Below are 21301 nucleotides of genomic sequence, written 5' to 3' on the forward strand. Positions count from 1 at the left end.
ATATACTAGCAAAAATATTCAAAATATGTGTGCAATGATATTCACTGCTGCATTGTTTGTAACAGGAAAAACAGCCCTAAATAACCTATGCATCCACCAGCTATGACTAGTTATATAAACAATGATGCAACCATACAATGTTATTAGTTATTAAAGGTAGAAATATGCTTATATAGAAAGATCTCATAAAATACTGTAAACTAGGGAGTGAGGGGGCAAAAAAAAAAAAAAGCAAAAATATGTATAGTTAAATATAGTAGCTCAGCCTGTAATCCCGCGCCTTTGGGAGGCTAAGGTGAGTGGATTGCCTGAGCCCGCGGGTTCGAGACCCGCCTGGGCAGGTAAGACATCATCTCTACAACAAATCAAAAAAAATTAGCCGGGCATGGTAGCGCACGCCTGTAATTCCGGCTACTCAGAAGGCTGAGGTGGAAGGATTGCTGGAGCCCAGCAGGTCGAGGCTGCGGTGGCCGGGAGCGCCCACTGCACTCCAGTCTGGGCGACAGACTGAGACTCCTACTCAAAAAATAAATAAATAAATATAGTATGCTTTAAAAATAAGTAAGTATATACACATACACACATTTTATGTATGGTACTTTTCCAAAAAATTTACTAACAATTGTTAGTAGTTGTTACGTCAAGCAATGAGACCTAATGTTGGGGTGAGGGGACAGGCTGTGTATTCTATCTCCTTTTGCAGCAGGTAAATTTTTTTAAAACATACAAAGACAATAATTCACATGGCAATTAATTTTAAGTAACCATATTCACCTGTAACAGCCTTGTTTTGCTAGAAAGGTCGCTCTCCCTCTCTTTTAGCATAGCTTCTATTCTCTTCATTTCATTTTCCTTTTCTTTCAACCTAGAAGTTTATAAAGACTCATATTTACTAATGTATATTAAAAAGAAAAACCAGACTCCACTATCACTACCAAGAAATAGTGAGCAGAAACAACATCTACCAGCTTTTCTCCCCATAATGTACCAACTCACAAGTTTGTTTTAAAAGGCACTATTTTCCAGGACCATCCTACTCAAAGTCAAGTACATCCTAAAATTGCTATACCTTATCTCATGTTTAATATTTGTTAAGCAAATATGGCTTTATTTAGGGAAAAACTTTAAAACAAAGATTAACAGCAAAAGTGTATTTCATCAATTAATTATCAAATTATCACTTAAAATGAAATGCGTTTTGCCCCTAAGAATCTTAACCATAATTTGCTGACCCTGGAAATGTAGTATGTCTAATCCTTGTGCTGAAGAGATGCTACATAGAATGTAATCTGGTTCTCATTTACCTAATGTTGATGTGAGTCTTACTCTATCTAGCCCAAGTGAATCTCAACTGCCCTTGTTATCCTAAGCAATAGACCCTAACATAACACTTATCACTATGAAAATGATCAGTTTAACAATTTCCTCAGGGAAGGAACCCATCTTATCCATCTCAGTATCCCCAGTAGCAAAAGGCAAAGTCTCAAGTATCTGCTGAGTTGAAAATTTCTTATCCCACCTTAACTGAGAATTTTAAGATGCTTATAACTCTATATGAAAATGACAAAACAGCATACGTGAAGAGTAGGATTAAAGAATGAAAAGAAAGGACAAATTCTGAATGCGTATTGCTAAGTAAAAGAAGCCAAGCAGAAATGGCCACATACTATATGATTCCAACTTTGCCTTTTCCTGGAAAAGTAAGAAGATCTATTGGTTGGGGAGGGAGGGTAGTGTGTTGGAGGAAGGGATGAATAGGTGACACACAGGAGATTTTTAGGGCAGTAAAACTATTCTGTATGACACTATGATATAGGATACTATAATGATGGATACATGTTATTATACATTTGTTAAAACCCACAAAAAGTGAACCTTAATGGAAACTACAAACTCTGTTAACAACAATGCATTGCTATTGGCTCATCAATTGTAACAAATGTATCATGCTAATACAAGGTGTTAATAAGGGGAAATGGGAAGGGGCATATGGAAACTCTGTATTTTTCTCTCATTTTTTTTCTATAAACCTAAAACTACTCCCCCACTCAAAAATAAAGTCTATTAATTTAAAAAAGATACAGACAAGGAAAATATAGGACAGAAATAAACCTAAAATTACATGTTTTAATGATCTATACATCTACTGTAAGTAGGTCACAAATATGTCTCTAATTGTTCTAAGTAAATAAGAGATAAGCACCCTGACAGTTACACAAAGATAAGCTAGTTGGCCATCTTGGTACCAAAAAACAGTTATCTCCCTTGTTTTTATAATGATAATGATAAATATCGTCAACATCTTACTTTTTAAAAGACACAATTTTAAAGGAGGCATTTCTTTAAAACAGATATCAATAAAGACTCATGGTATCAAAGAAAAATCCATTGAAAGCAATGCTATAGGGGGCCAAAAAGATGAGGTCCTGATACCCTTCCTCACCACAGTAGACTGACAGAGCTTAAACAACAGACTTCATAGAATAAAAAACCGTCTAGGATGAACATCTACAAAGACTGACACAATCTATGTTGGTTAAATTCAAGACTTTTACCATATAACAAAGGATAACTGTTATGATGAATCCTATTTCCCCCATAAATAAGTTACCATTATAGATTTAATATTCATTATCAAGATTATGGCTAAGATTATCTTCTGGTTAATTCAGAGATGTTATTCTTTCAAATACTAAAGTGACATTAATTTGAAACGAATTTAATCTCACTTTACAATAACTGCATACTTTGTTTATTAAAAAAAAAAAACCTTAAACCAGTCTACATTTGCAGAAAGAATATTGAGAAAATGGGTTTAATGGATTTGAAGAGGATAAAGTCTCCAGGTATTTGACTGTATTGAAAAAGCCTTTGTTTTATTGCACCAAACAGAGACTCAGCTTATGTGCCTCTGGACTATAATTCCTATTTATACAAGAAACCCACCATACTATTCAAGCACATTTTAGAAAAAAATGAGAAGTTCCTCTTCAAAATGCTGGCTTAAGGTATACTTGATACTTACATAATCTCAAGTTCTTCAAATTGTGATGTAGAACATGCCTAAGAAACAAAGTCACATTTTTAATGCCAACATTAAACAAACGAAGGTACTACAACATACATAAAGTCACCTACCAATAAAAACAAAAAGCGTAATTATATGTGGTAAATTTAAGATTAGGCCATTTGTATAACAGAAGCAGAATGAGTCTTCTTTTTTAAATAATTTTTAATATTTCTTGCGGGATGACAGATTAATCTGTTAATTAACCAAACAGTTAAGGACAAGCTTCAGAGTCTATTTGATAAAGTAAGAATGAGGAAATGCTTTTAGGCTTAGGTTGACAAACCAGGCACTTAATTATGACTTGACAGGAATAAAAGTTAACTTGTTTTAGCAACAACAAAAATATAGTACAACATAATTATTCTGGCAAGGAAATTCAGAACATATTATCCTCTTCCTAGAACTTTCAATAAAAACGTCACATCCTCTGTGTGGTATGCTGGCGATATGTTTACACAATACCTCCTTCAAGTTATGCTGTGCAAGCTCCTGAACATGCGATTTCAGAGACTCATTTTCTTCCTGAAGATCCTTAAAAAGAAAAGGCATAAACTGAATTGATATTCGCATATAAAAAGATCATTCTTTACGATTGTTTTTAATGTCTTACCTGCAACCAATTCCCTCTGTTGGCTAGGTCTTTCTCTTTTTCTTCTAAAACAGCCTTCATACTGTTCATCTGTTCCTCTTTTCCTTTTAATCTGATAATAAATCAATCAGAACTATAAGTGAAAATACTACATGATCATGAAAAGCAAAAAATCTTAAAGACTGGAAAAGTATACGATAAGTAGCACTCACAGTCCAAAGTGACTTAAGATAAACAAAATTTTCTTAAGTATAAAGTCATGCAAGACTCTGGAGGCATAATCAAATTAGGGAGTATAAAATGATTTAAAAAAGCATTCTACCACTGAAGGTCCAGATATGAGGGCAGCTCTACCTTTAACATATATGACCCTGTTTAAGTTAACACAAGCAAGTCCAGACAATTCACTATAACTGACTTGGGTGTGAAATATGCACCAGGGTGTTTCATGTGTCTATTAAAACAGAAATAGAGTAATATCTCAGTTTAAGGTCATATTCAGATTACAAATCATGAAAAATAAGACTTTCCAGCTTACCTCCAACCCACAACACACACACACACACACACACACACACATTTTTTGTGTGTGTGTGAGTTGGAGTCTCACTCTGTCGCCCAGACTGGAGTGCAGTGGCACACTTCCAGCTACCGGAGCCTCGACCTGCTGGGCTCCAGTGATCCTTCCACCTCAGCCTTCCAAGTAACCGGAACTAAGGCAAGCGCTACCACGCCCGGCTAATTTTTTAAAATTATTTTATTTTATTTTAGAGACGAGGTCTCACCAAGTTGCCCAGGCTGGTATCGTACCCGCGGGCTCAGGCAAGCTACTCACCTCAGCCTCCCAAAGTGCTGGGATTACAGACTGAGTCACCCAGCCCGGTCTAAAACCTATATGTTAAAGTCTGATGAAAAACTTAAGACCATAAGGCCCCTTGAGATAATCTGATATTTTTAAAAACATTACTTGAAAGCAAATAAAAAGAACCTATGATTTTAGTAACACTAGTATTCAACTTGTGGGGAAAAAATGCTAAAGGGAAATGAGAGAAATGGTACTTACAAGTTCTGAAGCTCCTGAACTTGAGAAGTGACAGATAACTGAAATATAAAGGACAGAAAAAGCAATTCATACTCGTTTCAACTTATCTCACTTAGCTTTGTGATATAAGTCTCAACAAGGTGTGCACTTTAAATTACAAAGAGTTAGCTGAATTTTTCACGCCAAAATGAGATGTGTTTTGATTTTACCTTCCTTTGACTCCAATGACAGTAAAAGTAATAAAGTAAAAATATAAGGGGGGAGGAGCCAAGCAAGACAGTTATAAAGAAGTCTAAATAATGTGATACTTCTACAACTGTGACAATTATAATGCTAACTCTCCACGTAGCTGTTGCCCTCCCTCCTCCGTCCCAGTCTTCACGGCCAGTTACTCAACAGTACTCTATATCATCCTTCTTTTATCTCTCTCTCTCTTTTGTAAATCAAACACAGTCCAGTAACACCTTTTATGCTCAACTCTCTTCTCATAGTTCCTTTCTATCTTGGCTTAGATGTCAGTTCCTCAGGAGGAGACTTTCCTGAGCTCAGTCTATTACAGGAGTATGATTTTTTCATCATACTTGTTTTGTTCAATACATTACCTCCAATCATTAGCTCAGTGCTTTGACAATAAATATTGTTGAATGAATCTGTTAGATGAATTATCTCTTCATTGTAATCTCACCATTTTTTTCAAGGAAGCCTTATCAGATTAAAATCATCAAAACCTATCACTTCCAGTAATCACATCTACCTCTAAAATCCCCAATGAAACTTGTACTTTGTTCATCTATAGGTGGAGGTTGAGCAATATTTATTCTACAACAAGACATTCTGGTCCACAGTTTTTTAAAAAGGGGGGTTGGTTAAAAAAAATTTACCAAAGTGTTTTGTGTTTCATTGTTTTTTAAGTTGGCAAACTAAAATGAAACATTAATGCAAAAAACTTTCTAGAAAATAACTTTTAATGCTTAAAAATTTTAAGACATTAAAATATCAAGGCTACTTTTTCAAACCAGGCAAAATTAAATTTTAAAAAAAGCAAATAACCCAGTATTCTTACAGTACACTACTAAGAGACTTTTCTGAGTAACAAGATAAAAACCGGATAGCTCATAAATTACACACACACTAACAGATCTGTCATGCTATGGCTCTGGGATTTTTACCTGTTGAGCCTTTTCAAGCTGGACATTTTCTATTTCTTCTTTTAGAGCCTTTATTTCCTGTTTCAAATCCTTGACAATGACAAAACAGACAAGATTGGACAATGGAAACATAGAAATTGACATAAAATGTAATGCAAAGACAAACACACAAAAAAAATGATAATGACTAAAGTTGATAAACAAAAAATAAAACACAATTCTCAGTCTCCCAATACCTGAACAGTTTTCTCCTTATTAGCAACTTTGAGAAGTTCAGCTTCTAGAAGCTCTTCCACAGACTTGATCTTTCCATCTTTTTCATGAATCCTTAAATAAATGCAATAGTATTAATGTGAATAGAAATCACCAACTAAGATACAACAATAGCATCAAATAATGCAAATGCTCTACAAATCAATCTCTTCCTATTTTAAGGAAAAGACCAACATCTCTGCAGAGAGAGCAGGACAAAAAACATAAAGTTCCCCCAACAGATGGCTGAAGCCTATGTACACAGGAAGTTGGTTAAATGCTTCAAAAGTACATAGAAAATACAAGATTTTTACCCTGGGGAACACCAGGGACAATCAAGTTCCATTCAACAATATTGGCCTCTCAGGTTCTACAAACTGTAGCACAACTTCTTTACAGTTATGGCATCAAACTTTACAGACACCTCAAGAAGAGGACGCATGCAAAAGGATGCATAGATCTTTCTATCCAATATAACCTGTTCTTTAATAGTTCCTACTGTAGAACCAGAAAATTAACAATCTGAAATCCTAAGAAAATAAATAGAATCAATTATGGAAGTTGATTTTTAAAAAATTACACAGAATTTGGGAAAGCTCAGCTAAGTTCCCTCATTCCATCAATAAAAAACTATAGAGTGAAAGTGAAACTAACACACATCAGCCATCCCAACTGTACAATAAAACCAGACTTAGGAGCACTAAAAAAAAAAAAAGACCAAAAAAGAAAAACCAGCTTATAATAATGTTATCACTTACACTTTCTTAAGCTCTTCAACGAGAGATGCAAAGGAAACCTGGAGATAGGAAAGTATTATATTTAGTTATGTGCTCAAAATTTAAATGGGTCAACAGTAGAAAAGTACATTATCCTTCAATTTCCACTATACCAAAATCCAAATGGGAAAAGTAAGCCAGAAATTAATTATTGTAAGATTTTTCCAATGTTGTAATGATGATGAAAATAAATAGCATTTTGATTAACAAGCAGACTTAAGGCTACTTGGAAGAAGGCCAAAAGAAAAAATCATTAGATAGATGTAAAAATTATTTGATCAATAATTCTTATCAAATAAAGAGAAAACACAATTAGGTAACTGCCTCATTCGAGGCAGTCTCTTTTATTAGAGTCTTATTAGTAATTTCTATCTGTATACTCAAAACCTTTTTGTCACTATAGTAAGAAGCAATGACATCCCATCCTAGTATACTTTCCACAGTATCTGGCATACAGTCAGTATCCAATAAACTGCAGCTTCCATTACTGATAATCAATTGTCCACAGATTAACACTATAATTGACAAGTTCCAAATTGGAAAAGGAGGAGCAGACAAGACTTGTTATGTTTTTATATAACAAGTCTGCTCACTATATCAAAAACAGAACAGTTGCAGGAATTACTGTATACATTACCTGATCATTTTGCTTAGCCTTTAAGTCTTGAACTTCCTTCGTCAGAGATGAATTTTCTGTTCTTATTGCCTTTTTCAAAGACACATAAGCACAACTTTTTTTCTGAAGAAGTGGCTAGTTTCAAAACACACTAACCTCTCATTTTTCTTTAGCTGCTTCTTTTCCTCTCTTGAAGGCTCAAATTCCCAATTTTTCCCTATGTCTATAATTCTGTAACTTTTATAGCCAACCAAATAGATTTTTATTGCAATTCAATAACACCCACAAATATTTCTACTTATAATTGAACCTCAAAAATACATCATATACAATCTGTGAATTAAGTCATGACTCTCCCTAAATTCAAATACACCTTTTAACTTACTTCTTCAAGCAACCTTTTCCCAATCAAGTTAGTAAAGCTAATGATAACCATAAAATACTACGCCAATCTCTTCTTTCTCTGGCCTCAATACCATTTCAGGAATGTACAAAGTTTGCTAGTTATAATTTTATCATAATTTGGACATGGGTAACAAGCGGGGAAGCTTATATTACAAACTATAGCAATGGTATTACCTCATAAGGCAGTGAATGCTACAACTATGTATTTTTTAATTTCTAAAAAAATATTAAACTTAATTGAAAGACATTACATAAATGTACACATGTAACTAATAAGTTAAAAACTATGGGAGAAGCCTCACACAAATTACAGTGAAACCCCTTCAAGTTCACTGAATAACCACAAGGAAAAGAAATCTACAAAATGCTTTACATTCAGTTCCTCCTCTTTAGTGGCCACCTGAATAAGTCCAGTCTCAAGTAATTCTTCTACAGTTTTTAACTTCTCGTCTTTTTCTTGAATGCTGAAATCATAAATTTAAAACACATGTATGAACTATTTTTCAAGGTAAATAATACCATTCCTAAATATTTTATATAGATCAACTTCTCTATTCATCTTTTCTTATAAACTTTTAACTCTAGAAATGTTTCCGCGGATCTTTGATCATAGTCTGAGGTGCTTCCTCTTTACCAATAAATGAAATGTTCTCAAGTAATGCATACTCACATGCTAGCCTAAACAAGTAAAATCAGTGCCACACATGAACTTCACAAACCATAACGTAAATCCCGAATAATCAACAGCATACCATACTCTCTTCCATTACAATATGCCATTTTTGCCATACTGCCATGACCCTGAACACTATGTAAGAATCTAGATGAATGTATTATAGTTTATTCTATTATCTCAAATTTGGCAGAAGTGAGTCACCAAAATTCAAAAGGAAAATTTTAAACTCTTACCATTTTTCCATTTGTTCCACAACATCTTTATTAGGCTAAAATAAAAACCACCAAAAAAGTTTAATTTTACTAAATTTGCAAGAAGTAAAACTAGTTTAGAAATAGAATTTTGAAAACTGATGAGGGTTTTAAATAGATCCAAAATTTTGGAAGATGACCCTTGTTTGAAGCCTGCTAATAATTACAGAATTCAGAAAACACAAAACAGAAGAGACGCATCTACACAAAAGACACACACAAAAAATAAGTAGCAATCACGTGATGCTGAATGCTCATTCGCCCCTGCGAGAGCCTTAAGTGCTTACCCAGATGCTAGATCAGGTTCATGTTCCTCACACAGCATGCAAATTCCTTCATCATTAGGCTGTCACAAATCTTTCTCTACTAGTCCCTCCACCCGTAATTTGCACATCTGTAATATAGCAATATGCTCTGCCATACTGCCATGACCTTGAACACTATTTCCTCAGCCTGGACTGTCTCTTAGCTGCTTGGCAAGTTCACAGTCATTTCTGAAAATCAGGCTTAGCTGGCCTTTGTGTCACCTCTCCACCTCTCCTTCAAATAGAATGGGTCACCCTCTTCCTCTAAACCGGTACTCATAGCTCAAGAATTTTATTCTTTAATTCTGCAATAAAACACACCCAGGTATTGTACCCAGCAGGGTAAAGAGAAGAAACTATACTCTTAACCACTGAATCTTAAAATCTACTGGAATACGAAAAAGTCATGTTGCACCCTCACTGAAAGTCAGGATGTGCCTTGCCCCCTCCAAAAATAGTTTTACTTTATTCAAAGTAAATGAGATCACAGTCACTGATTTCTTTGCATTATCCAACCAACAAGGCTACAACCAAATGGAGCCTTCCCTTCTTTAGTGTCTAAACAGGTTTCCTTACCTGGTACCTGCTGTCTTTCTGCTTCCTACACCTAAAGAAACAACAGTTTGGCACCATTTTTGGCTTCTGCTTTAATAAACTTTTCCTCCAGGATAAAAATCCATGTGGTAAAAGAACTAAAATTTTTACATAACTACACTGTTCATCTCTCAACTGCCACTTGGAATTCTGACTGCTGGGTGGGAAGGGGTTAAAGGAAGGCATAAATGAAAGAAATTAAAATCATATTATAAAAAATTAAAATGGTCTTTATCTCTTTTTTTCACTAGCAACAGAAATACAAATGCCTAGAGAAAAAAATCACAAAGATAGTTCTCTGGTCTGCCAGTATAAAAGAGAGAAATCACAACTACAACTGAAACACTGCATTCATAAGCTTTCTAGGCTAATTTTTTTTTTTTTTTGAGTTGGAGTCTCACTTGGTCACCCAGACTGGAGTGCAGTGGCCGCTCCCGGCTACCGCAGCCGCGACCTGCTGGGCTCTGGCGATCCTTCCGCCTCAGCCTTCCAAGTTGCTGGAACTACAGGCTCGCACTACCACACCCGGCTGATTTTTTATTTATTGTGGAGATGAGGTCTTGCTTGCCCGGGTGGGTCTCGAACCCGCGGGCTCAGGCAATCCACTCAACTCAGCTTCCCAAAGGCACGGGATTACAGGCTGAGCCACCGAGCCCGGCTTCTAGGCTATTTTAAAAAGAAAAAGCTCTGACAATTAGAAGAACAATTCTAAGAATTACCCAACAGCAGATATTAAACTAGTATCACAAAATGAGTTTCCCCTCTTATCAAATAGTTCTTTTAACTAAGTCCAAAAATGTGGTTATTCTGTGGACTAGTCTTCGTAACAGAAACCCATCTCATACTAAAAGTTGTCATTTTAACATCTAAAAATGAACAGAAATCTGGTAAGAGATAGAAGGTGGACTCAGTGAGACAGCAATAAAAGAATGTTTTTAAATAATATTAACTACCACAAATGTGATTGGGAAATGGACATTCAGATACTAGAATGGCATTTCTCAAGGCATCATACAATCTTTTTTTTTTTTCCCCCCCGAGTTGGAGTCTCACTCTCGTCCAGACTGGAGTGCAGTGGTCGCTCCCAGCAACCACATCCTCGACCTGCTGGACTCCGGCGATTCTTCCGCCTCAGCCTTCCAAGTAGCTGGAACTACAGGCATGCGCTACCACGCCCGGCTAGTTTTTGATATATTGTAGCGATGAGGTCTCGCCAAGTTGCCCAGGTGGGTCTCGAACCCATGGGCTCAGGCAATCCACTCACCTCAGCCTCCCAAGGCGCGGGATTACAGGCTGAGCCACCGAGCCCGGCTGGCATCATACAATCTTAAAGGAAAAGACAAGTTTAAGGCTGGTGGTTTTATTCTAAAGATGGAATATAACATTTTTTGGTAAGAAAACAAACAAAAACGTTAAAAGTTTTTTTTAAAGATTAAGGTTTTCTGTTTATGCCTAGATAAGAGTTACCAGCACCTGAATTCTAGGACAGATTCAGAAGTCTCTAAGCATATGTTTTGCCTCTATGAAATTAATTTTAGGAAGTTTAAAACTTTATACACTGAAATAGATGCTTCAAAATCTCGGTAACACACAAAAACTATATTCTGCTTTTCCAGGTCACAGTGTTGCATAACACAACCAACATTTTATTTAACACTAAAAATTAAAAATCCTGCCTGTACCCAGAGACCACAAGATACATTCATATTTCAGAGACAGTAAATTGGAAGGGAAGAGGGAAATCTTATAACTGATAAAATAACATACATAAGCTGTACCAGAAAGGGAAATAAGGTAAGGACTTAAATACCATTTAGATAAAATATCATCCTTTCAACATTTTCTCCTCTATTAACCTTAACTTTACAAGGGTAAAGAATATACAAAGTAATACACTTTATGCAAAGCATTTAATATCCTATGTGGGGGGAGAATAAGTAGATTTATTTTTTGACAAGTTAATAGGTGTTAACAAAATACTTCCAGATGCCCAGCTACTTATACCTATTCAATATTAGCAAAAATGTGAATATTAAAATAAATCAAAGAATGCATGCATCCATTGAAGAAAGTGCTATCATTCGTAAAAGTTTACATTTCAGCTTCTAATAAAAGTATATTCCAAAAACACAAAATCAGAGAAACACGCAAACCTTCTAGTGTAATGTGTATTCTACTATCAAGAATTTCTAGTACATTTTTAAAAACTATCATTTGAAGAGTTGTGTAGAAAGAGTATGAAAGCAACACTTAGGAATAGCCAGAGAACAGATACCACAGTGCTCAGATTTATGAAGCCATGCTTATCCAAAGCTGCAACGGTTTTGATAGCTTGCTATAAATATACAAGGAAGTGATGGTGGTAGGGGGCAAAGATGAGGTGAAAAAAATAGATATACTAAAGGACAAGAATTAAAGTTTAAATACCTGCTACATGCAAAGCACTAGGTTAAGCACTATACATAAGCATCTCCATTTAATTCTAACAACATTGTCGTGCAAATATAATCTTGCTATGAAAGAGTTGGAATGAGAGGTATCAAATATATTAAGCTTATCTGATCAACAGGTTTCAGGCCCTCTTTATAGGATACCGTGCTGCCTCTAAGAAAAAGTTGAGGCTCCTAAAACCTAAGGCAGGACTTTTATCCTGAGAGCCAAACATATTCAAATGGCTTAAAGAAACTCTTTTCATGCATCCTATTACACTCCGGGTTTTTTTTTCTTTCTTTTTTTTTTTTAAGAAAGTGCTCATGAGCAGATTAGCATTAGTTTCATCTCAAGATACAAGATGAACAGAATTGCAATTAACAGACATACCTAAGTTTCAGCAAAATTCCTTAATTAGTGAGTTGGGTCACTAATTAAGAATAACCAGATTGTGTTAGATTACACTGGATATGTCTACATTGTAATTCATGAAAAACCTTACCTGTTCAGTAACAAGAGCCTGTAGCTTCTGAACTTCTAATTTTAATGCTTTGTTTTGGTCATTTAAGATCTATAATAAAGAACCTCAATTTACTGTTTTATTAAGAAAAAAGGTAATAAACAATCATGTGAACTGTGGCTATTTTTGAACAGCCAAACCCATATTATTGCTTTAAGTACTCATAAAGTGATAGGTGAATTTTACATTGACATAAAAATTCAAGCCGGGCTCAGTAGCTCAGCCTGTAATCCCACGCCTTTGGGAGGCTGAGGTGAGTGGACTGCCTGAGCCCGCGGGTTCGAGACCCACCTTGGCAGCGAGACCTCATCTCTACAATAAATCAAAAAATCACCCAGGCGTGGTAGCGCATGCCTAATTCCGGCTACTTGGAAGGCTGAGGCGGAAGGTTCGCCGGTCGAGGTCGAGGCTGCGGTGGCCGGGAGCAGCCACTGCACTCCAGTCTGGGCAACAGACTGAGACTCCAACACACACACACACAAAAAAACTCAAATCTCAATGGACACAGAGACGCACCCTGGCAACTGGCTGGCCATGCCGAGAGACCAGCACTGTGACAACAGTGGTAGCAAGTAAAGCAGTCACAAACTGCCAGCTGAAAACTGCCAAGAAGAGGCTGGGGCAAAACAAAGTCTCAGAAGTCTATTGTAAGTGCAGGCAAGAAACCTGGGCAAAAAGCCTGTCACAGATTCACTGTTTGCCTAAGTCCCCAAATAAATGACAGAAGCATTATTTCAGGGTGAATTCATACAAAAAGTAGTATTTCTGGATTTTTTTCAACTGAAAATTGTACATGGTTGTTCTAAGAAACCTGTATTTATAGGCTGAATCACACACCTTAAATTCTTCCATTTTGTTGGAAATTTCACATTGTAGTTGCTCTTCAAGCAATCTTATTTTATCATCTTTAACATGAATACTATGAGGGAAAAAACTGTCAGTTAAAATACTTCAAACATTTAGAAAATTTACATAAAGTATGAGCACAACTATCAGAAGTAGCAATATCATACTTGAAATGTAAAACTTGCAATTATACTTGAACATACATGTATGAATGGCTCAATGTAAGCAATACTTTAATCACCTTTTTTGCATCTTCTCCAATTCAAGTGCAGCAGCTGCCTGTGTTTGGAATGAGAAGAGAATAACACCATTTCTGAAGCAAGAGCTCAAACTATTTCTTTCACTTATTTTTACATATTAAAAAGTTTGGTTTTCATACACGTGAAGTAAAGTTACAGCAACAATGCATATTTCTGTAAGACATTTTGCTCTATTTTTTACTTCTTACCGATCAATTTTTATCCTTTCTGGATTAAGCAGCAGAAGGTTAAAGCAAGCCAGCACATTAAGATCATCTTAACTGACTTCTCTGATATCTCAAAGTGATCAATTCATAGGATTAAACATTAATTTCAACATAAAAATAGTGACATCTAGGTAGGCTATGAGAGTCAGGGTCAAAAAGAAGCGGCTTTCAACAATACGCCACACAGCCAAAGACAAAAAACTGTTGTATTTTTTACTTATACATACAAAACAGGGGCTCACAAAACCAGTGAAAACAAGAATAAGCAAATTGAAATGCTGAAGTAATTGCTCAAAAGCAATAAAGATCTACCTGTTCATTTGCCAAAGCCTGTAACTTCTGCACTTCAGCTTTTAGTAAGAAATTCATATTCTGTATATCCTGGAATCAGAAAAAAAGTATTAGAAAAAATATAATTGACCTTCAAGTTTGTAAACCTCTCTTCTACCTAAGAGTTAGGCAAAAGTCTCAAAATACAAATTTCCTAAATCTGAAAGATAAACCATCAATTCCTGTTATTTAGCATATTTCCCACCAAATTGCTGTGAATTACATCATGGGAGAAAAGCCCTTCAAATTGTTCTTCATAGACAGCTAGGGGATTTTGTAGTTTAGAAAAGAGAAGACACTTTTCAACTGAGCTACAGAAAATTTTTTATTCTTCATATGCATTCGTGCTCAAGGTAAATTCCATTTTAAGTTTTGTAAACTATTGCAGTCATTTATATAAATTACCATACCTTAAGTTCCTCCTCTTTACTTGTTAAGTGATCATGTTCATTTGCTAAAGAATCTTCTGTCTGTTTTATCTGCTTATCCTTTTCTGCAATCCTTTAAGAGGAAAGACATTTGTACGTCCAACAAACATTTAGAAGTCAATTCACAAATCACAGGATTAAAAGTCTTGAACAGGATTACTCTTACTTGAGTGGTTTCTAATATAGCTTTCATTTCTACAGCTGCTTTCAGTTTCCTAGTAACTGTCATATGCATTACTACAACTCCTTAAAATACATACCCTTATTTTAATACTCAAGCTCTAAGAGGTTAAATAATTTGTCTAAGCTCACAAGACTGACAATGCCAAAACCAGATTTTCGTGTCTTCTAAATGTTCATGATCAATGTCTATGCAAAATTATACTACAACAACAAAAAAACAGAACTTTGCTTTTGGGTATACTATCACAGAACTAAATAGAGAATAACTACAACTACTTATCAGACATAAACACTAATTTATTTACACTATTCTCTAAACACAATTACCTCTTCTATAATACATAACTGTTAACACTCAAATGAAAGTTTCTCAACTCTTTATATGGTAAAAACAAAAATAAAAACAGAATGTGCAATGTTTAAGGACCCAACTCACTAAAGGGAAAAAAAAGGCCAAAGTTGCTCCAAATCCAGTTCAGAGTACTTTTTGAACAGGTCGGAGTGTCAAGTTAATCACAAGTGTTGCATCTAACAAAGATTAGTTAGTGGTGACTATACAATTATAAGAGAAGTGTGGAAAGGCAGGCTTACACTTTATGTAACTCTTCTGCTAGAACTGAAGCGGAGGTCTAAGAAAGAAAAACACGGTCAACATAAAAGCATTTAAGAGAAAGCTTAAAAGTTGTACAATAATCATCACAACAAAGCTTTAAAAATTAAAAGAAATTAATGTACACAAAATTGTTAAGAAAGTATCTGGCCCACAGTGAGTGTTCAATAAAGAGTAGTTATCATTCTGAAAGCAAGCTGGATCACCAACAGTCATAGGGGAATTATGTATCATAAGACATTTGGAATAAAACAGGCTGACAGACCTACATAACTGACCAGCAAAAAATACAAGGAAAAATAGTCCCAGATCATGAAATGATCTAATTCAAGATTAAGACGATTAAGTAGTTTGGTAATACCCATGCTCATCTTTACTTTTTAAAAAGTACTTATAGTATTATCTGAGTATTTAATTCCTAATAAATTTTCTAGAGCTACTTTCTCAGCAGAGATCTCTTCCTATCTGAGTTGATAATTCACACATACATATACAACAACAACCTTTCCTATACTAATAATTATTCCTCAATTAATTTTAGACTATAGTGTTTTTACAAAGAAAGTAAGTAGAAAAAAATGTTTATGTGCTCAAAGCTTGTAAGTCTTTACTGTTACAACCACTTTTACACAGAAAAGTCAGGCTTCTAAACTAACACTTTTTGGTACAAATAACTTTTAGAATTTTAAAGGTGAGGAACTGAAATTGGAATTCACAAGATGTATATTATAAGAACAAGCTACATACTTAGAAGTTGGTACTCTTTAAAATTTTTTTAATCATTTGTAAAGGTCCCTATTTCTATCTCAAATCGCAGGACAACGTTGCCAAAGAATTAACAGGCCTACAATATCACCTGCAAAACTCTGGAAGTTTTACCACTTATAAAACTGAGGCATGAATTTTATTTTATTTTATTTTTTATTTTTGTTTGATTTGGAGTCTCACTCTGTTGCCCAGACTGGAGTGCAGTGGCCGCTCCCAGCCACCGCAGCCTCGACCTGCTGGGCTCCGGCGATCCTTCCGCTCAGCCTTCCAAGTAGCTGGAACTACAGGCACGCACTACCACGCCCGGCTAATTTTTTTTTATTTATTGTAGAGATGAGGTCTCACCTGCCCAGGTGGGTCTCGAACCCGCGGGTTCAGGCAATCCACTCACCTCAGCCTCCCAAAGGCGCAGGATTACAGGCTGAGCCACTGAGCCCGGCTGAGGCATGAATTTTAAATGGATACTTTCACAAATACAATCTGAGCACTATGGCTACCACACTGCTACCCGCCAAGGTTTTTCCAGGGCTAGCTGACATTTAATGAACATCTGCAGTGCATACGCCACTTTTCTAGATAGCATCTGGCCAAATCCCTGTTTTGTGCCAGGACTAGGGACATGTTTTTTCTTCATGTGGTAAAAAGCCCTCTAGCTTCTCCCACCCTTCCAATTAATAGGATCTGGATTTCTTAGTGCTTTCCCACAGCTCTGAACACAACACTCATGATCATCATTTGGTGACTCATTGACTAATCTCCCAAATATTATTAATCCAGTACTCAACATTAAATAGGCACTCAGATGACTGCTTAAATGACTGAGTTATTTACTAATGATAAGCAATAAAAAAAATCATTACCTGGGCTGCTATCTGGGAATGGAATTGTTGAATTTGAGTTTTCAAAGCCTCATTCTGCTCCAAAATATCCTTTCATAAATAGCAACCAAAAAGACAAAAAAAAGGGTGCTCATAAACATCCCAGCACACAGGAACACAGCCATGTTACAGGCAGATCTGTTTATCTTTAAAAAGGCACTCTCAGATATCAAAAGACATTATTTTAAACAATGAGGAGACATTCTCTGCTAGTCTGTAAGGCAGAAATGAAGGGTATGTTGTGTTGTACCTAATCTACCACAAGGGATAGAAGACTGTTTTGGGTAGACACATCTTCCAAAACACCATACTGTGACAAGTGCTCAAAGATGAGCTTATCATTACCCATCACCCTCCGGAATCAGGATCAGACAGACCTCACTCCCTCTCCTAGACACACAGATCCACTCACCGCTCATCTTCACTTTTTTTAAAAAGAAAGGAACAATAGATACCTGCACTTGCATCTGCAGAGCCTCCTCTTTGTTCACCCTTTTTTGCTCTGATTCCATTAACTGCATCAGTCTCTGCTCCAACTGCTGCTTTGACACTAAGGTATCTGTAAGCTTACTGTGCAGACTCTGGACTTCATTTTCTTTGGCCACAAATTTACCCTGTAAATCTGAAACAACACATTACACTTCACTGATGTCTCTTCCTGTCTAGTTTCTTGTCCTCACCTCTAGTGGGGATCACTCCTCTAGGAAACCTTCCTCAACACTTGCTCACTTCCCTTTCACTTGCTCCTACAGCAGCCTGTGCTGCCTTTCATGGGAGGAAGGGAATCATGGGGACAAAAACAATACGTGAGCATGGGCCCTGTTATCTCTCATCCACCAAAGGAAGAACAAATGAGTAGTCAAAGAAGTTAGCATCTATTAAACTGGGATGATAATATGCTCACTACTTTTCTATTCCCAAGACAGGAAGTGAGTCTTTCCTTAGAAACAAAAAATAAAATAAAATGAAGAGCTCATCAAAGAACCAGAAGGAATAACCACAGAAAAGAAACACAGCAAGGTTCCCATTGCCCTGTTACACACTATGATCGTGACTGCAATCAATGCTTCGGGCAAAGCTAGTAGGTGGCTTGTTTTAAAACCATAACAAATGTCAAAAAATAGATATTCTGAGAATATAAAGCTGCTTTTATTAATCTATAGTAAAAAATGCAACATAATACTCTTTTCACAGATGAAGAGAAGAGATGTTGCCCAAAACTACACACAAAGTTGGCACGAACACCTCTTCCCTTTACCTTGCTGGGCTGCCTCATGCTCGGCTGTTCTCTTTCTAATGTAGCTCTGGACTTCATCCCACCTTCTCTCAGCTTCTTGAAGTTGAGCCTTGAACATTCCAAAGGGAAAAGGGATCGATTAGCACAAACACAGAAGTTCAGTTTCAAAAAAAGGAAAGCATCGGCTCTACCTTGACCACAAGACAGTTCATTACAACTACTCTGCTACGTCTTAATAAGCTAAACTAGCAGATACACGCACCTGCCTTTTTGTTTATCAGTCACAGTCGTCATATTCTCGATATACAGGACTTACAGATGGGACAGAGATTATTTCAGAAACAGTAAAAGACATCTGCTACTATGTACATCTGTGATCCACTCAGCTAGAACCTGTTTTGCATTCATCTTGCTTTGGCTGCTAAGCTTCCACAAGACAGGATGGTATCTTTATTGCTACGCCTCACTAAGTACCTAAAATCCACATTTTGAAGTATTTTGTAGCACAACACTCCAATAAGGACTACAATCTTTAATGTCATTTATCTATTTATTCATATTCACAGGAGAACAGACTTCTGTATCTATAATGCCAGTAGTTTACAAGCAAGTCCAATATTAAATAAAAGGAACTTATATCAACCTCTCACCAGACCCAAAAAAACTTCAAGAAAAATAAAAGTTTTCCACAATATTTTCTACAAATTATTCTCAAAGCCCTTTTAACTCTTTCTCTGGAACAGATATCAAGGTATGACCATACCAGTGAACTAGGAAGGAATACAATGAGACTGCATTTAACTTACACAAATTGAACCACACTTTCAATGAATCACCTCCTCAATAAAAGGAGGAGCAGAGAATTCTATTCATCATCCCAGGCAATGTGCACGTGCTCCAATGTGCCCATAAAATGAGAGAAATTAATCTGCTCCTCCCACAGTCAGCATGAGCCACCCCATCTTCACAGTATGAGCACCCCACTGTACCAAAGGCCATCCTGGTGTCTAAAGAAACAGTATGTGACTTCTGTACACCATGGACCAAATGCAAGCCACGGCAGCATCACTTAGTCTTAAGCTCAAGCAAAGGAAAAGCCACCTATTCCAAAGCTGGAAGAAAAATAAACCCTATTGGACTTAAGGAGAAATCTGAGTTATGAATGAGAAAAGTGATATTAAATGTAATTTTATTTTTATTTTATTTTAAAGATGTGGGGTACAATTCAGGATTAGGTAGATAAGTGGTTATCATACAGGTAAAGTTTGGACCTCCCTTTGGTTCCCACTTTGCCTGGTTTGATATAAGGTACCCTCATTAAGGTTATGTGCCCCCTCCCCAGTAGTATCCCGCTACTGCCAATCCCTTTCTTATGGTATTATGGTAAATGTTCAGGGTCTGCTTATGAGTGAGAACATGTGGCACTCAGTTTTTTGGCTCTGTGATAGATCACGGAGTGTGACAGACTCTAAATCCATCCAAGTTGATGCAAAGTCCATAATTTTGTCCTTCTTTGTGGTTACATAATATTTTTCAAGTAACTTTAAATATATAATTACACACGTAGATCCTAACTCCCAAATATAAGATGAAATTCTATCTATACCTGTCAACCAGCTCATTTCACTTTTCATTTCTTCAAAAAGTCTGTAACTTCAAATTCATGCCTACGTTCAATTATTTCATTAGGGAGCAGGCTTTGTGGTTCCTCCCATGCTTTGCGGTTCCCCATCAGGGCAGAGAACTTAAGCTGCAGGTCCCATCAGGCCTCAAACTATGTTTCTCAACCCTATACACACACTCAAGTAATCAAAGTGCATACCTACATTATTCAAGAAATGACACAGAAAAATGGGAACATATCACCTTCAGCTGAGTAACTGCCTGCTCAGCACTCTTCTTCTGGACTTCCTCTTGCTGTAGTTTTCCTGTCTTCTCAGTTAGCTCATTCACCAACCTAGCATAATCCTGGCGCAGTTTACTTAGTTCTGCAGACTGCCTGAAAACAGTAACTGCATTAGGAGCCTTCCATTATTACAAACACATATAAGGAATAAAGAAAACATTCTGTATTAGTGTTGCTGAGCTGGTAGCTCCATTTAGAGTCAACTGACAAGGAACAAAGTAAGTGGATACTAGCTATGAAGTTTAGTTGAGTGTAATCCCTATATAATTCTTTTTTTTTTTGAGTTGGAGCCTCACTCTGTCGCCCAGACTGGAGTGCAGTGGCCGCTCCTGGCCACCGCAGCCTCGACCTGCTGGGCTCCGGCGATCCTTCTGCCTCAGCCTTCCGAGTAGCTGGAATTACAGGCATGCGCTACCATGCCCGGCTGATTTTTTGATTTATTGTAGAGATGAGGTTTCGCTGCCCAGGCGGGTCTCGAACCCACGGGCTCAGGCCATCTACTCACCTCAGCCTCCCAAAGGCGCAGGATTACAGGCTGAGCCACCGAGCCCGGCTCCTATATAATTCTAACGACAGTTGCACAAGTTCTAAAATCACTGTAAAACATCTTTGGGCACTGTGGCTCATGCCTGTAATCCCAGCACTTTGGGAGGCTGAAGTGAGAGGACTGCCTGAGTCCAGGGGTTTGAGACCAGCCTGGGCAACATGACAAGACTTTGTCTCTACTAGAATAAATTTAAAAATCAGCCAGGACTTATGGTGCGTGCTTGTAGTTCCAGCTACTTGGAAGGCTCAGGTGGAAGGATCACCGGAGCCCAGCAGGAGCCCAGCAAGTTGCTTTGGTAATATGGCCCCAGGGCCAGTAACTATCACAAGGAATGTGTCTTAACATGCAGATTCACCTGAGTCAAGGAATCTTAACCTTTTAGGAGTAAGAAGTAAGAATGTGTTTTGTTAACTAAAATGCCAGGTGCT

General features: G+C 36.7%; 1 protein-coding gene across 3 annotated transcripts in view; it reads right to left on the reverse strand.

Annotated features, from left to right (window-relative positions):
* KTN1 (kinectin 1) overlaps window positions 1–21301 on the reverse strand; it is a 91767-nt gene that overhangs the window by 29344 nt on the left and 41122 nt on the right. For 2 of the 3 annotated variants that reach the window (XM_021718237.1, XM_021718236.1), the window contains exons 9-29: window positions 20287–20419; window positions 18442–18529; window positions 17639–17805; window positions 17166–17234; window positions 15519–15556; window positions 14727–14817; window positions 14299–14367; window positions 13762–13799; window positions 13512–13593; window positions 12657–12725; window positions 8808–8842; window positions 8272–8362; window positions 7515–7583; window positions 6860–6897; window positions 6086–6176; window positions 5871–5939; window positions 4723–4760; window positions 3681–3771; window positions 3533–3601; window positions 3026–3063; window positions 775–865 (exon numbers count right to left, since the gene is read on the reverse strand). In XM_021718237.1, coding sequence (XP_021573912.1) covers window positions 775–865; window positions 3026–3063; window positions 3533–3601; window positions 3681–3771; window positions 4723–4760; window positions 5871–5939; window positions 6086–6176; window positions 6860–6897; window positions 7515–7583; window positions 8272–8362; window positions 8808–8842; window positions 12657–12725; window positions 13512–13593; window positions 13762–13799; window positions 14299–14367; window positions 14727–14817; window positions 15519–15556; window positions 17166–17234; window positions 17639–17805; window positions 18442–18529; window positions 20287–20419 — 1564 coding nt within the window. The remainder of the gene's footprint in view (window positions 1–774; window positions 866–3025; window positions 3064–3532; window positions 3602–3680; window positions 3772–4722; window positions 4761–5870; window positions 5940–6085; window positions 6177–6859; window positions 6898–7514; window positions 7584–8271; window positions 8363–8807; window positions 8843–12656; window positions 12726–13511; window positions 13594–13761; window positions 13800–14298; window positions 14368–14726; window positions 14818–15518; window positions 15557–17165; window positions 17235–17638; window positions 17806–18441; window positions 18530–20286; window positions 20420–21301) is intronic. The other variant, XM_021718238.1, reaches the window with a different exon arrangement.

Source organism: Carlito syrichta, unplaced genomic scaffold (assembly GCF_000164805.1).
Source record: "Carlito syrichta isolate Samal-C Ts95f unplaced genomic scaffold, Tarsius_syrichta-2.0.1 Scaffold311979, whole genome shotgun sequence".
NCBI classification, from domain to species: domain Eukaryota; kingdom Metazoa; phylum Chordata; class Mammalia; order Primates; family Tarsiidae; genus Carlito; species Carlito syrichta.